Here is a 15,482-nt window from a genome sequence, read left to right on the forward strand (position 1 = left end):
AGAAATCAGATCCAAGTCAAGCAGTTGTGGGAAACTGGGGATTAGGAAATCATGCACAGAGGACTCTCATGTCCGTACAGATGAGTGGTCAGGAAATCAAGGAAACTAAGTGTGTCAGGACTTAGTTTTGTTCGTATCTATGCATATTCTATAAAAGCACATATTCCTGTTTGCTTTAGCTATCTAAAAAGATAAGCTTTAAACCCAAAGTATTTGGAAAGTTGGAGATGGGACAGGGATGTCCTGGGCCAGTTGAAGTGTTACAGTTCCCAATTCCAAAATCTTAAAGCAGGTGGGACATTACAAAGTATGCTCAAGAAGCCAAGAAAACAGTCAATACTGCAGCCCACTTTGACATCAGTCTCCCAACCCATGTGCGCAATCAAAATACTGCAGCCCAGCAAGTGTGCAGGTCACAAATTACGACAGGGATGTATGACGAGAGACTTACGCTCCTCAAAGGCTAAAATGTCCTAGAACCTACCACAATCTGCACATATTTGACTGCTCAGTCAAATTGGGATCTTCATTGCCGCCACCATCACTGCAGTTTCTACAAGCCATATGGAAAAATAAAGACTTTCTTAGGAAAGCATCTCCTCTTTCACCCTCCATAACTATTTACATACTCGTTCTTCAATCACTACAGTCCTGAGAAGGTTGACATTTCGTGCTGGCTCAGGAGACCTGAAGCAAAAGAGATGTGAGCTGCACTGGAGGACTTCAGCTGGAAGGGCACTCAGGCAGTGCCAGCAGCCCAGCTGCTACATCTTGCCTCCTGGAAAAGGCATGAGAATCTTGTCTTTGGCAGTTTGGGCACTCAGGACTTTCAGGATCCCAGCTCCATCCAAAAAAGCCAGGAGGCTCTGGTCGGTGTGCTTGGCTTTATGAGCTCCTCTGGCTCTAGAGTACCAGCACGCAACCTGTCTTATGCCTCTACATGAAGTTGCTATGTCTGTACTGTGAATTAAACAGTTTGGGGCTATTCTCTGCCCTCAGGGCGTAATCCAGGTCTCCATGCTTACACTCCCAATGCCTCTTTCCCTCAAACTAGAGTGGTCTTGTCCAAACCATTTTGGGAACAGTGTCTGGTCCACGTTAATTCACCGAACAATACCTGCGACAGATGCTGCATGGGCCAAAACCATGCCAGGGAGCCTGCTAACAGCATGTTGAACTGTTAGCCTGTGCTCAAGTCCATATCTTGCCCGATCACACTAATACAATCAATGTTTCTGGAGTTTCTGGCACATATCAGTTGGTTCAGAGGGATAGGGTCCAGGGTTTAGGCTTAGCATCCTATCAGTGTGTCTGGCAGACCTGAAAGCACTATGTCCCAGGCAACTGTGTTGATTTCTGAGTTTGCTTAGAGACTTCCTGGTCCACTCCATTGTCCAATTGCCTGTGATCTAGCAAACATAAAAATAAATTTTGGATAAGGTCCAGTAGCCCATCAGAGGGTGCTTTGTGACTGGATCAAGGCTTCTTGACTCCGAGTATCTATGGGTTATTCTCTATGCAGCCATTTGTCCCAGTATGATTTAGGACTTCCACCACATCAGAAATCAGAGTGTGTACAATACAGGGAGTGAGTTCAGGTCCTGGCACTGTACCTCCATTTTCTCTACCCATCTACATCTTGGGTGAGAGAAGGCCAGGCTGAAACAGTTTTCATTGCTCCTTTTCAACAAACACTTTTCATAATGTAAAGCCTCTGGACTGCTTAGTAGAATTGGACAGAAAAAAGGTGGAAAGATATACAAATATAATACTCAAGCATAACCTTTGATCTAGGTTGATCTGATAAAGTCCTGGCACAGGGCCTTCGAAAACAACATAGCACTCTGCAAGGATTATGCTGAACAAGTGATAAAAGCACAGTCTTTGTGTTCATTGACACTTTACAGATACTGACCCACTCACGTGCTGATTTCAGACAAAAACATTGACTTTTTGTCTCACAGATAAACTCCAATGGTCGTTTTCCTATCTCCCATCATGCAATTATAAATCCACTTACACTATTTATGGTGCGATATCTTTCTCTCTCCACATTATTCTCCAGACAATCCATCAGATTGTACTGGGGCTTTACAACCAGAAAACACGTGGAAGCAGGACTTCCTACTTACAGAGTCAAAGCTAATCTGTTCAGAATTGGTGCACAAATGCCATATGCCAGTTCCCCTGGACATTGCTCAGACAGAGCACTGACCCACTACAAAAACAAAGAGCCGAAGTTCTTTGCAGTCTAAACAAAATTGTTGCCCATAATTCAGTCTTCAGCTTTATCCAAGTCTCCCACATTTGGCTTCTGACAATTTAGCAAAAAATATGTCACAGGTTGTTAGCTGGAAAATGTTTTAAAGACAATAGAGTCCTGCCTCTTTTTTCTGTATCCAGGGAGGGAGAGTAAAAGAAAGGAAAATAAAAGCCTAACCCTTTCTTGAAAAGAATTACTGTCACCAACCCATGCTTGCTTTTATGATGTTGTTCAACTTCTGCTTAAATAAAATACGCATCTACACAATATTCTTCCAGTTAAAGCCTTGTATAGTTAACAATGCCCTTTACTGTGTATTTGTGCTGTAGGGAGCACAGTAACACACCATGAAAACCTTTGGTTTCAGGCCGACAGGGAATGAATGTACCGCAAAGACCAAAAAATCCTCTGGATAAAAAAGCACATTATCTTCTACAAATAGGCTGAGCCCTTGCCAGCAGACAGGGAATGCCCAACGCTGTTGTGAATAACTGTTCCCAGTGTAGCACCTGTATCTCAGAGCCCTGGTCTATATACTCGGAAGTTTGTCGCAGGTTTCTGAGGCCATAGTGGGTGCTCCTCCCAAGGACAGCATAGACTGATCTATTCACTGGGGACACCTAAGGCTGGTTTGAGGCAGGGATGCTGACCTCTCCAGGCTCCTTCTGTAGTAACAGAGAGACATAGGCTCCTCTGAGAGAATCGTTCCAGTAGGGAGCCCAACTCTAATTCTTTAACGAGCGTCTCAGAGTACCCAGGTACATCACAGTCCTCTGCCCACTATCTTGTATTGAAGACTTTGGCTTAGGAGGCAAAGAGGTGTCTGTGCTGTCCACACAGTACTGGAGTATGCATCTGCTGCAGAATTTGGTCTTGTATCCTGGTTTTGACAGGGACAAGACACTGCATGATATGGAATACTCCATTGGACAATTTAGCCTCAATCCTAAATCTAAGTTCAAATCCTAAGATAGAAGTTGTGGACCCTCTGTCCCGGCCATGCTCCCCTCCAGCCTGTTGTGCTCCTACACACTGGCAAGAACATGGCAGCTGAAAGTCCTTGAGACCTCAGCACCAACTATAAACATGAGTGTGCTGTCAGCATTCTTCTCATAACAAATCCCAGACTAAAACGAAAACACAGAGCTCTTCTAGCTGCTAAAAAGAAAAACTAACTCTGTCCCAGTCAAAACCAGGACATCTTGCTATACACCATCTCGTGCATCCATTGCCAAATATTCAGCACACCCTGCACTGATGTCTTTAGGCATAGCCTCAGCTATCTTAAGACTTTTGTGAATATCATTTTTTAAACCACCGAGTTTGTCCTCTGTATAGGCAGATTTTCAGTTGATCCTCCCTCAATCACTTTACAGGAACAATGGTGTCACACCTGTAATAGCACAGTTTAGAGCCACTGCCCTTTTGAAAGCGTGCTTCAGTCTTGTTGGTCTACCTTGGGCCACATAAGGAAAGCACTGCCACTCTTTCTTGCTGTCCCAACAAGACATTAGACAAAGTTTGGCTTTTCTTGACTGTACAGAGACCTGAACAGTGCAGATCTTGCTGATAACCTTCCTACCAAAACCATCCGACTACTCCTGCCAGAAAAAGGTGCCCCTAACATCTCTTCTAGAAGAGAAAGGAAGTTCACAGAAGGTTTCAGAGGGAGTAGAGAGCCTCAGGAGGGAAAGGTAAAAGCTGGTGGGAAAGATAGATGTGATTACAAGGGCCAGGGGCTGAAAAATATGGTCTATTCCCACATGACATCATCATAACGAAAACTTCCTCATGTAAGCTTGTAGCCGCAGTTCTTCTGCCTTCCTACTCATGCTGTATTAACTCTGATCAGTGCAAGAGAAAACAGCATTGCCCTTGAGACCCGTACTTAGAAGTTCCCCAACCACCTTTCCTCAGCCACACAGTTTTCTCAAGCTGACCAGAAAAGGGACTGACATAACTGCAATGGTCACAAATGAGAGACAGTTTGACAGTTGTCACAAAAATAAAAGCAGATATAGAAATCAATGACAATTATCATCTCAAAGAGCAAATGTTCCTCTCAGATCACCTGCAGCCATCACATGCTGTAGTAGCAGTGAGATATTAGTTAAAAATCATTCCCTTTTTCAAAGGTGCAGAGTTTTCCCCAACTCAGACTCTTTGAAGCAAGCCACTTATACGACAACATCACTGTATTTTCTATGCTATTTTCTGCTAGATCAGGTCCTGCTGTCTGCACCAAAAGGCTTCTTCCCGTTTACTCTTTGCCAACATTTCACTGAGCCATGACATGATACGGTCACTTCTACCAGTACCCCAGGTGCAGCACCACAAACTTTATGGTTGGATTTTATGCCCCCATTAACAGAGAGCAAACAGACACATAGATAACACACTGCCAACAATTTCACAAGGTTAAGTTTCAGTTACAAGCCATACTCTGCTTTATTATCTGCTACTCAGGTAGGAAAACAACAAATCGTAGTAGGCAATAAAAAAGAAAAGTAGCAGTTAACGTCTATATCCTCTTTTAAGCCAAATTTCGATCTTGGGTTCCTTGCAAACATTAAGCCACCTTACAGATAAGGATAAGCTAACACCCCTGCTCTGTTCTTCAGAGCAACAGCTATTCCCTGGCATAAAATACTGACTGCCTCTGGAAAACAGACCTTTTCTGCTCTCATTTCATTCCTGACCACTCCCTAAATCCAATGGTAAGATGACTCCTAGTCTCAGGTGAAGTGGCAGGACACATAAGGACATCTGCTGGTTTTAGTCTCGATTCCTCAGGTAAGATACAGCTCCATGTGTTCCTATGCACTATAACTACCTCAATAATCTTCAAATTTCTGAAGGATTTGAAAGAAGCTGTAAAATTTTGAAGTCGATGCTGCTACATCTTTGTTTGTACTCTATCCAAGGTAGTTGGGAGCATCGCCACATCTATAATTGCACTCCCATTTCAGGGTAGAGCTATAACTAGTATATCTTATATGCTAGATAAAGTAAGTAGAGACAGTCAATTAACAGTCTTTTCACTGGATACATAGCCCACAATTTATTATCTTGTAACTAAATACTGCCAAGACATAAATGCTTACATTCAACTCACTTAGAAACTATCTTTGGAATCTTTCAAATGCAAGGATATGACACGGCATCTAGCAAAATTATTCAAATTATTTTCTTTCGAGATTCCCAGTACCAAGGAAATAAATCACTTCATTAGCCAGATGGTGAAAGATAGGTTTTAAGAAACAACTAGCAAGGAAATTCCATAAACATAAATGGGCTTGATTACATGCTGTTTGTCAAAAATTCTGTATTCCTAAATCAATGTAAATACCATGCGTTGCCCCTATCCCACCAAAATCAGTGTCAGTAAAACAGCCTGTGATTTCTGTGGATACACAAATGGTGTGTTTCAAACAAAGAGGATGGAGTTCAGTTCGTTCCACAACAGTTCAGGATGTTGATGTCAATCAAGGTTTAAAACAAAGACAAAACTAAAACACACAAAGTGATAGCAGAGATGTGACCAGAGTCAGTCAACATAAAAATGCAAGGCAAATGGATTGGCCATTGGTTTGACTAGTGACTGTCACTTTGGAACCTAATTTGAAATCCAATAAATATTACTAGTGAGGAGAAATGACATTATTTTCATGATATTATTTTCATGTTCATATGGAAGAAGCCTGCTTATAATCCTAAAAGCTGAACAGATGACAAACGCATTCATCCCTCAGCTGAATTGCTCCGCGACATAAATTTGGGTGATCAGACTTCTCATTTATTCACATAAAACAGAAACTCTGTTACTCTGTGATTCTGAATGACATCATGGGACACGAACTCAAATTACCTGTAAAGAGGAAGGGTCTGACCAGCTTAAAGAGATGCAGGTCCATGAGCATTCTGGAGCCTCAGGGACATAAACCATCCCACAGATCTAGTGATGGGCAAGTCATGAATTAGGTTTTTTCTTCTATCAGAAAATTCATTCAAGTCTATCCTATTAAATTACTCTACCTGATAATATAATCTATTTTGACAATTTACAAAATCTTGAGGTGGTCTTCTCTAAGGACCAAAGGAAAAACAAAATCAAGCAACGCCCAAAATTGCTAGAAAAGAGCCGAACTAACAGAGGGCCAGACGACATGGTTCTCAGGAACACAGAGAAACCAGCTTCTGCAAGGAAGAGATTTTTATTTTGTGATTATTTTCTTCCTTCATAGATGATTCACCTGCTTCCAAGGGTCGGCTTTCTGTCATTGCTGCCTGTTTATGGTGTATGTTTCCTATCGCTCCTCCTCACTAGAAGCCAGAGTCTGTGATAGTCCTCTCTGAGTGAAGGGCTCCTCCATTTTAATCACTGTGTGAGTGCGTATCTCAGAGGGGAGAACGTTTCTAGAGATTTGCAGCTTCCAAATTTGGAAGAGTACAACCATGACAGCAACTGCAGTGACAATGAAAACCTCATATATCTTAAGGCCACATCAGGACCATCAATTGCTTCCTCATATATGTTACAATTGAATTTTTCTCAATCAAGGAAATTTCAACTCACCCGTACAGTGCTATCCATACATTGCCAGGAGAAACATGCTCATGATCATTAACTCTACTGGGATAATTGCACCTCTGTAACAGTCATCATGGTTTGCAATTCTAAAACAGACTAGCTCAAGAGTGCTCCAAGTCCAATCACTTCTGCTTGTCTCAGGAAGGCTTCCTTTGACACTTGCTACACACTTAGAGTTTGGGGCAAGTGGATGAAAGAGGAGTGTTCGATTTGCTACAGTTAGTAAGCAAAATATAGATGTGGATATGTTCTTTAAAAAAAAAAACAAAACACCTAGGATGCTAGATAGTTCATCAGTTTTCTCAGACAAATACAAATTATGCCATCAGTAACAGGTGGCACACAAATCCAGCAAATTTTGTCTGACTTGGATAGTCTTTCCAGCATTGAGGGCTGAGGAACAAGCAAAAGTTTCAGACTATTTTGATATCTACTTGCAGAGATTTGGCCATTATATTTGTCAAATGCTAGAGTAAAATGTTATCAGCTGCAGATGAAGAACTGGCAGAATGAGGAAAAAATGGCAGTAAGGACGACCTCTGCTATTTCTCATTGGATTTGTTTCTCACCACATACTTGTTGTTCAAACCCTTTGGACTAGAAAACAATTATTACTTCCTCAAAGGATTTTAATCCCAGGTCCTAGGTAATAATTACAGAGAATCTTCAAGGCTGGGTCAGATTTTTGATAACACAGTAAAAGCCTGAAGAGAAAAAAATAAGCTAATGCTTCCTGATTAGACAGAAACACACAGTCTTTCATTATCAACACAATGTCAGCCTTGCTTATTCTGAAATTGGTTCCACACATCTGGCTGGACAAAGTATACATACAGGACAGAACCACAGACCAATGAAGGCATAGGAGTTTGAGCTGTATTATGCTCTTCGTGAAAGTTGGAAGATGTGGAAGTTTTCACTTTTTCACTTAGCTCCTCTGAAGCTACTCCTTTGAGTGGTAGTTAATGAGCACTGAGGGCAGAACCAGCACAGGTGCACGACGAACATGCCTGAAGGATTTTGAGAGCAAGCCAGTTCTACACCTCACCCTCACAGACCTGAGGCAGGGTCTCAACTACCTGCCATGCAAGATCAACAAGCATCCTTAGTCTTCTCAATTTAAACCATTAATCTTTTATTTCTGCCAATCACCTAAACAACAACTAAAATACATCTTTCATTGAAGGCCATGGATACCTACAGAAAGAATAAAGCTGGGCAGAAAGTCTCTACCAGTAACTGCAATCCCTGTACTGACTATACAGAACAAAGGGTGTGCAGTGTGAGAACGCTCAATGAAAGCACTAGAGAAACTCTATTAAGTCCATAGCTAGATCTTAAGCTACTGTATACACTAAGATAAGAAGTTTTTACAAACAAAGTTAGTCGACTGCAAAAGCTCAGATGCTCACAGCTCTGTATCAGCCAGGCATGGTAGGAAAGAACCTGGATTGCTGGTCTGGCTTTGTGCTTTTTGCCCTGACCTAAAGGAGCATGAAGGCAATTAGGAGCCAGGTGCCGCCGATTAGACAAAGGTGGTGAAAGCACACAGATTTAAAGTACACCAGGAACAGGATAGAATCACAGAACAGTTGAGGGTGGAAGGGGCCTCTGGAGGTCATCTGGTCCAACCTCCTGCTCAAGCAAGGCTACCTAGAGCCGGTTGCCCAGAACCATCTCCAGGCGGCTTTTGAATGTCTTCAAGGACAGAGACTCCACCACCTCTCTGGCCAACCTGTGCCAGTGCTTGGTCATTTTCACAGTAAAGAAGTATTTCCTGATGTTCAGCCAAATCCTCCTATGTTTCAGTTTGTGCCCATCACTTCTAGTCCTGCCACGGGGCACTGCTAAGAAGAGCTTGGCTCCGTCCTCTTTACACCCTCCTTTTGTACACATTGACAAGATCCTCCCCCAACCCTTCTTCAGGCTGAAGAGTCCTAGCTCTCGCAGCCTTTCCTTACATCTGAGATGCTCCAGTACCTTAATTATCTTTGTGGCACTTCAGTGGGCTTTCCCCAGTAGCTCCATAGCTCTCTTGTACTGAAAAGCCAGACCTGGACACATCACTCCATCAGTGCTAAGGGGAAGGATCACCTACCTTGACCTGCTGGCAGTGCACTTCCTAATGGAGTACAGGAGGCTGTTGGCCGCCTTCGCCACAGGGGCACATTGTTGACTTATGTTCAACTTGGTGTCCACCAAGACCTCCAGGTCCTTTTTTACAAAGCTGCTTTCTAGCCTGTACTAGTGCCTGGGGTTATTTGTCCCAGGCACAGGACTTTGCACTTCCCTTTGTTGAACTTCATGAGGTTCCTGTCAGCTCATTTCTCCAGCTTGTCAAGGTCTGTCCAGATGGCAGCATGACCCTCTGGCAGATCAATCCCTCCTCACAATTTTGTGTCATCAGCAAACATGCTGTGGGTACCACCCTGCCCTATCATCCACAGGATTAATGATGTTGAACAGGATTGGACTCAGTATTGACTCCCGGGCAACACCACTAGCGACTGACCTCCAAGCAGACTTTGTGCCACTGATCACCACCCTCTGGGCCCAGCCATTGAGCCAGTTTTCAGTCTATCTCACCATCTGCTCATCTAGTCCACACTTCATCAGCTTCTCTATGAGGATGGCATACGACTTCCCATGAGTATTGTCCATGGAAGAACTTCCCCCTCGTAATCCTGCAAGTCTAGCTTCCTTACTGACATCTAACTTGGTATGAGAGTGGCATCACAGCAATTGTTAAGTGGGTTGTCAGATATGAGAGAAATTGGTTACGAAATCTTTAATATCAAATACCAGCATGCACTTACACTTACAAGTACTGGTCAGGTTCTGATGCACAGCTATAACACCTCTTGTAGTCTCAATAGAAATCAGGACTCCAAAAAAAAAGGTACCAGGCTATTAATTGTCAGCATGGATGAATAAAAGGAAGCATGTTTTAATTGGGTAAAAAGTCCTATTCTTTATGTAACTACATTTTTTTAATATATTTTTGCAGTTTTATGTAACCCAACCAGGAAAAGCTGTCAATAAATGAATGAGTTGAGCCAAGGCTTTGTTTTCCCTCCCTTAACTCCTCACTCAAAGCTTGTAATCTGGACAAAAGAACTTGTCCTTGTCTCCACAGTTTGTCCTAGAAGCATGAAAATGGTAAGCAGCTCAAGAACCTACCATCAAAGCACAGAATGCAATTCATATGGGACTAGCATTAACTCAGCACTGCGAGCAGAAATAAAAAACTCGGTACACTTACATGATCAATGACTGCAATTCAAAAGCCTGGATGCTGCTACAGAACAACTTGCTAGATCTGAAAGCCAACAGCTTTAACTCCAAGAATTCCAAACTTCTGAGCTAACGAGCCTAAGGATCACTCCTAGTCCAACACATCTGACTGACATCTGATGCGCAATAGGGCTTAAGAATCAGAGCTGGTAAGAAAGATGGAGACTTTTTACCAAGGCCTGTAGTGATAGGACAAGGGGCAATGACTTTAAACTGAAAGAGGGTAGATTTAGATGGCACATAAGAAATAAATTTTTTATAATGAGGCACTGGAACAGGTTGCCTAGAGAAGTTGTGGATGCCCCATCGCTGGAAGTGTTCAGGGTCAGGTTGGACAAGGCTTTGAACAACCTGATCTAGTGAAGGATGTCTCTGCCCATGGGGACATCAGTCTACTCCACTAAACTAGGGATTTGCATCAGATCAGCACCCATCCCCTTCTGCACCCAGATGTTGAGAGCTGAGAAACCCATGGCACAGTCATCCAGAACAACTGTATTCAACACCAGTGTAGCCATCTCTGTGTCTCCCAATACTAGCCCCGTGTTTCAGAACGTTCATTGCATAAACGTTAGTGGTGGAAATCCTGTTTGCTGGTGGGTCTGCTTCCACAGTTGAAGGCTGCTTAGCTTTGAATACTGACCAGTTGAGACCCCGGAGAAACATTCCTTCTTTTCTGAACCTCAGAGAAAAGCAAGGGCTCACAAGCAGCCTCAAGCTCAGAGCAAAGCCAGTCGTTCAGAGGGACCTCAGAAAAGCAAAGCAGAAAAGAGGCAGGGGGAATTCAACATCTGACAATGCTTATCTCCATGAAAAACTGAAGTGTGGAATTGAAGCTGTAAGGAACCTTAGAACATGCACTATGAAAAAAAAGCTGTCACAAATGATGCCTAAAGTTCAGGAGTAGATGCTCTCTACTTTTTTTACAAGGGAACCCCTAGTGGGATCTTTCTTCCTGGTTTTCATTTGACCTACTGTCTCCTTTCTCCTCACAAAAGTTTAAGAAACTTGCAGATGAATTGGAGACTCAGGTAAGTGAAGGGAAACAGACAACACAGGGTTCTGTTGCACAACCCTGGGCAATAAGAACAGGTGGAGGATTTTCTTATTTTTACACTTTGGATAACAGGAGGCTTAAGGGCCCCCAAACACAAGCAGCATGACAAAAGTGAAATTAATGTAATTGAATGAAAACAAGTTATTTCTAGAAGCACAAAAGAGAACAGTCTGTAAGTCACAGTGCAAGAACTCTGTTTTGTCTCACTTACAGTCAGGTAAGCCCCCAGGTAGCCACCTTTAATTGTAAGAACGTTAAGAGTACCAGCTGCCCACTGTGTTCACGAGAGCACCAAGACCTACAGGAGGCAGCAGGGCAGCCAACAGCAGGCTAGACACTGCATCAAGGTTCTCAGAAGACTACAGAGCTCTTCTGCTGAGTGGGAAGCTCCTCAGCAGAACAAGAGGTGTGTGGCTGATGCCACAGCATGCTGGGTGCGTGCTGTTGTCACAGCCCTGTTGAAGCTGGCCTACAGTGGACTGCTTTGGTCTCACTGCAGCAGTCTGACCCATTTTGCATCTCCCTGTTGTCATCTTCCTGTGTGTTTGCACTGCATCTCTTTAGTTTGCCATCCTCTTCGAACCTCTCACGCCTCTGCTGCTATTGACATCAGGTGAACCCGCGCACTCGTTCATTTTAAGGTAACATTCCTGTGACATTGAAAATCCCTGGATCTTTTTTAAGTTTTATATAAAACCAAACCATGCACTACAAGTTTTCAAATCTTTCACCTGAAATAGGGCCTGTGGAACGTGAAAGGGAAACTACATCTGCTTTTCAGAGTTGCTAATTCTCAATAAACATTGTTACATAAAATGCAACTAATCAATGGGCCTAGAAGAATGAATAGGCTCATCCTTGAAACCAGTGAAAAGAGGATGTCTTGCAGAAAAACACTTACTCAAAACTTCAAATAGTCATAGGAAAAGAGTCTCGGTTATCTCAGAAAGGTTAATACCTTAAATCTACCTAAATTTCTTACCTAAACAATTCTTTAAAACTTTTCTCCTTACCTCCTCTTATTGCTTCCCTCTGTGCTTACTTTCCAATATGTCTTCACCTTGTAGTTGTGGAAAGCATATCTATAACAAAGCTAGGTAAAAAACGAACTTTTGTGAAAACTAAACACCATGCCATCCCACAAAGTGATCATTGTCTCGGTAAGCACTAAAATGACTAATACTGAGAGATAATCTTCATGTAGGTCTTCACTGAATGCACTAAAACAATGAATGATTTCCATTTATTTTTCTTCCTAATCAATAGAGCTGAATGTTTTGTTCATACTGTTTTGTCTTTGCAACAGCCAGAAAACGAAAAATACTGCAGTAGCAATAGCTTGGTGCAGTACCACTAAAGACCTACCCAGAGTTTGTTTCCGGAAGGACTTCAACTAAAGGTCAAATAATCAGATCACCATTCATAAAGTAGCCATTCTGAGCACTGAATAAGTAGCAGCATAGTTTTATGTGAAAAATTACTGTGCTTTCCCGCTAATGTTATTTTTCCTCTTAATCAGCTAGTATTTTGATTGCTTGAAGTTATCTTCTCTTACATTATTCCCCACAATCTGAAATTTATTTCTTGTAGAACAGTCCTCAGGAAAGATCATTAATTTAAAACACTAATATTAATTATTAATTAATATAATACCCTTAATTTAATATACCACCATTAATTAATACCCTTGGTATAATTTCATCTTCCTGGTGATGAATTAATGAAGTTTTGCAAACAACTGAAAGAAACCACCTTGTTTGTCAACAAGGTGTTCTCTTTGTTAAACAGAATGTCTCTTTGTACCTACCAGAGCACGGAAAGGATTCAACGCTGACTGCAGGCCAGTGGAAGCACTAAACCCTTCCTGGCAGCTCTATGTTACCCAGCTGTGCGTTTTGTTTCTGGCTTGGCGAAAAAGTGCTTACACAGCTCTACAGAATATACAACTTCCTCATGCTTCTTCATCCCAGCCCCTAAACGAACAGTTTCCATTCTGAGTTGCCACTTTCACATGCCATCCAGCCAAGCAAAATTGGGTCAAAAGGCCACATATAAAGTGGGAGTATTTTAATTAAAACAATACAGATAAAGGTCAATGGAAGATAGAACATTGTGAGGTTTTGGTTTCCCCTCCTCTTACCTCCAAGTATGTGAGACGCCACTAAGGCAGAGTACCTATGATTAGTCCTTCATGAAAATTTAAAGCTTAAGGTCTCCTTAGAAAGAACACTAGGCCTTTTGTTATAAAGGCACTGAACAGCAAAGCAAGAAAGGTAAAGTAATAGTCCTAAGCGTAAGGCAAGCCTGAGCCAGGGAAAGCATAAGACAGCATCGAAAGTGCTGAAGCTCTTGACAGTGTAAGTTTTTCTATTTTTAACAGGTAATAGGTATCACACTAGAATAAAAACTGTAGGCATTTAGGTGTTGCTGCAGAAAAATCATTGACTGTTTATGAGCCAAGTTTTAAAGATAGATTTCGAAAAAATATTTGAGCAATGTGTGTAAGCCAGCGTTTACCATGCTTGAAGTGTTTTTAATAGAAGAATTAAATACTGCACTTTTCTGGTCTATGCTTTTTTCATTCCGAGCCGTACCACATAAGAAGCCTGAATACCGCTCTACTACCATCAACAACATGTTTGAGTCAGCTTTTCTGATTGTGGTTTTGTAGTACACAGAGAAACTTGGCCATTGAAGTGGGTATTTGAAGTTTTACTTGTTTTATAATTTATGCTTGAGTTATCTAAAAGGACTTAAGGTGCCCACCACCCTCCATTCCCGTAGATGAAAACTGGTTGTTTCGCACTTTTCTCTCCTTTAAGAGAGCTGCTTCACGTGTAACTTCAGAAAAAGTAAGGGTTCTGAAAGTTACTGGAAGTTATATGTCACAAACCACTTTGCCTCAAATATGAAGACCACTTGTTCGCTGTCTTCATGGCACCTTCACCGACCACCTAGGCAAAAGGTACTATAACCATCATTTGGTATGATTTGGCACAGATGGAAAAAAACAGGTGGCAAGCCAAGCTGATGTGAAGAGCCCCATCACCAGTTCAGTGGGCTGACAGTATCTCTACGCAAAGTACAGTCAGTGACTTAGGAAAGTGGGCTTCATTTCATTAAAGGTGAAAAGGACAATGTATAAAATGTGCTTTCCATTACTGAAGTGGTATTGACAGGAATAGTTGTTACGGGACAAATGTCTGTGTACCCGAGGCAAGAGTAGGAAAAAACTCATTGAGATGTAGTTATTCTACACCGACAACATGGAGTTCAACCACATTCACCTAACTTTTGATCAAAATGACAAAAGACAACAGATTTTATTTTTTTAAAAAAGATCAGCTTGTATTGAAAATATCTCTGTAAAAACACCTGTAATACTACAAGGGAGTACCAATACAGAACAGATCAATATCTTTAAACTGTTAAACTTTATTATAAATTAAAATTTCTTTACAAAAAATTGCACATAATTGACCACTCTTAGGTTCTGATGCACTGGCATTTGCAATAGTTTCCTTAATCTTCAAGTTTAATAGTCTCTGCCGTGAGTCCAATGCAGAAAAGGGCAGTAAGCAACCCTCTTAGAGCCTTCAAGTGCAAGAAGCATACTTGTGGCCACGGCAGTTACACTTTCCTTAAGAGCGGCTGCTTTGTTTTAAATCCTGTAATGAAAAAGTCTCAAAAAAGGTTTAAAATAGGAAAAACCCAAAATGGACTACTTGCTTTTTACTGTAAACACAGCCCAGTAAATTAATCCCAAACACAGATCTCTCAGGCATCAGCGAGAGTGTCAAGTGAATCAGGAACAGCAAAACAAAGAAAACAAAAAATAAAAGAAAACATAAAAAAATAATGTCTGTCATTTTGATTAACTATACTTACGTACATGACGTTATGAGAATCTGGCAGGGCCCAGAAGCAAGGCCAGACAGGGAGTTCATTTTTCCAGAGGAGGGTCACGTTAATTGTTTCCAGGTTCAAGGAAAGCAGATTGGAGACTTGATATGCTCAGCAATACTCATCTGCCTTACACAGATCTTAGGCACGGATCAGCCTGAAGAATCTGATTTTGGCATTTAATAGGACTTAGGGCTGACCGTACCCAGCGTTCAGTGATTCTTGCTTTCTGTTCTGTAAGTGTTTAAATTTAAAAGCTCATCTAGGCTGACTCCAACCTCTTGGCACTTGGAAACTAGTTTTCTCAGGTTATCAGTTTTACCTCCTCCTGATGCTTCAAACAAGAGTTGCTGTAAGAGATGGGGAAGCAGATA

At 41.8% G+C, this 15,482-nt stretch overlaps 1 protein-coding gene across 1 annotated transcript in view; it reads right to left on the reverse strand.

Moving 5' to 3' along the window:
* Positions 1-14,644: 14,644 nt before the first annotated feature.
* The window catches only part of ZFC3H1 (zinc finger C3H1-type containing), a 44,770-nt gene continuing 43,932 nt past the window's right edge, over positions 14,645-15,482 (reverse strand). The window contains 1 exon segment of the mRNA XM_086610868.1: positions 14,645-15,458. Coding sequence (XP_086466994.1) covers positions 15,321-15,458 — 138 coding nt within the window. The 3' untranslated portion in view covers positions 14,645-15,320.

Source organism: Tauraco erythrolophus, chromosome 4, assembly GCF_009769465.1.
Source record: "Tauraco erythrolophus isolate bTauEry1 chromosome 4, bTauEry1.pri, whole genome shotgun sequence".
In the NCBI taxonomy this organism is placed as follows: Eukaryota; Metazoa; Chordata; class Aves; order Musophagiformes; family Musophagidae; genus Tauraco; species Tauraco erythrolophus.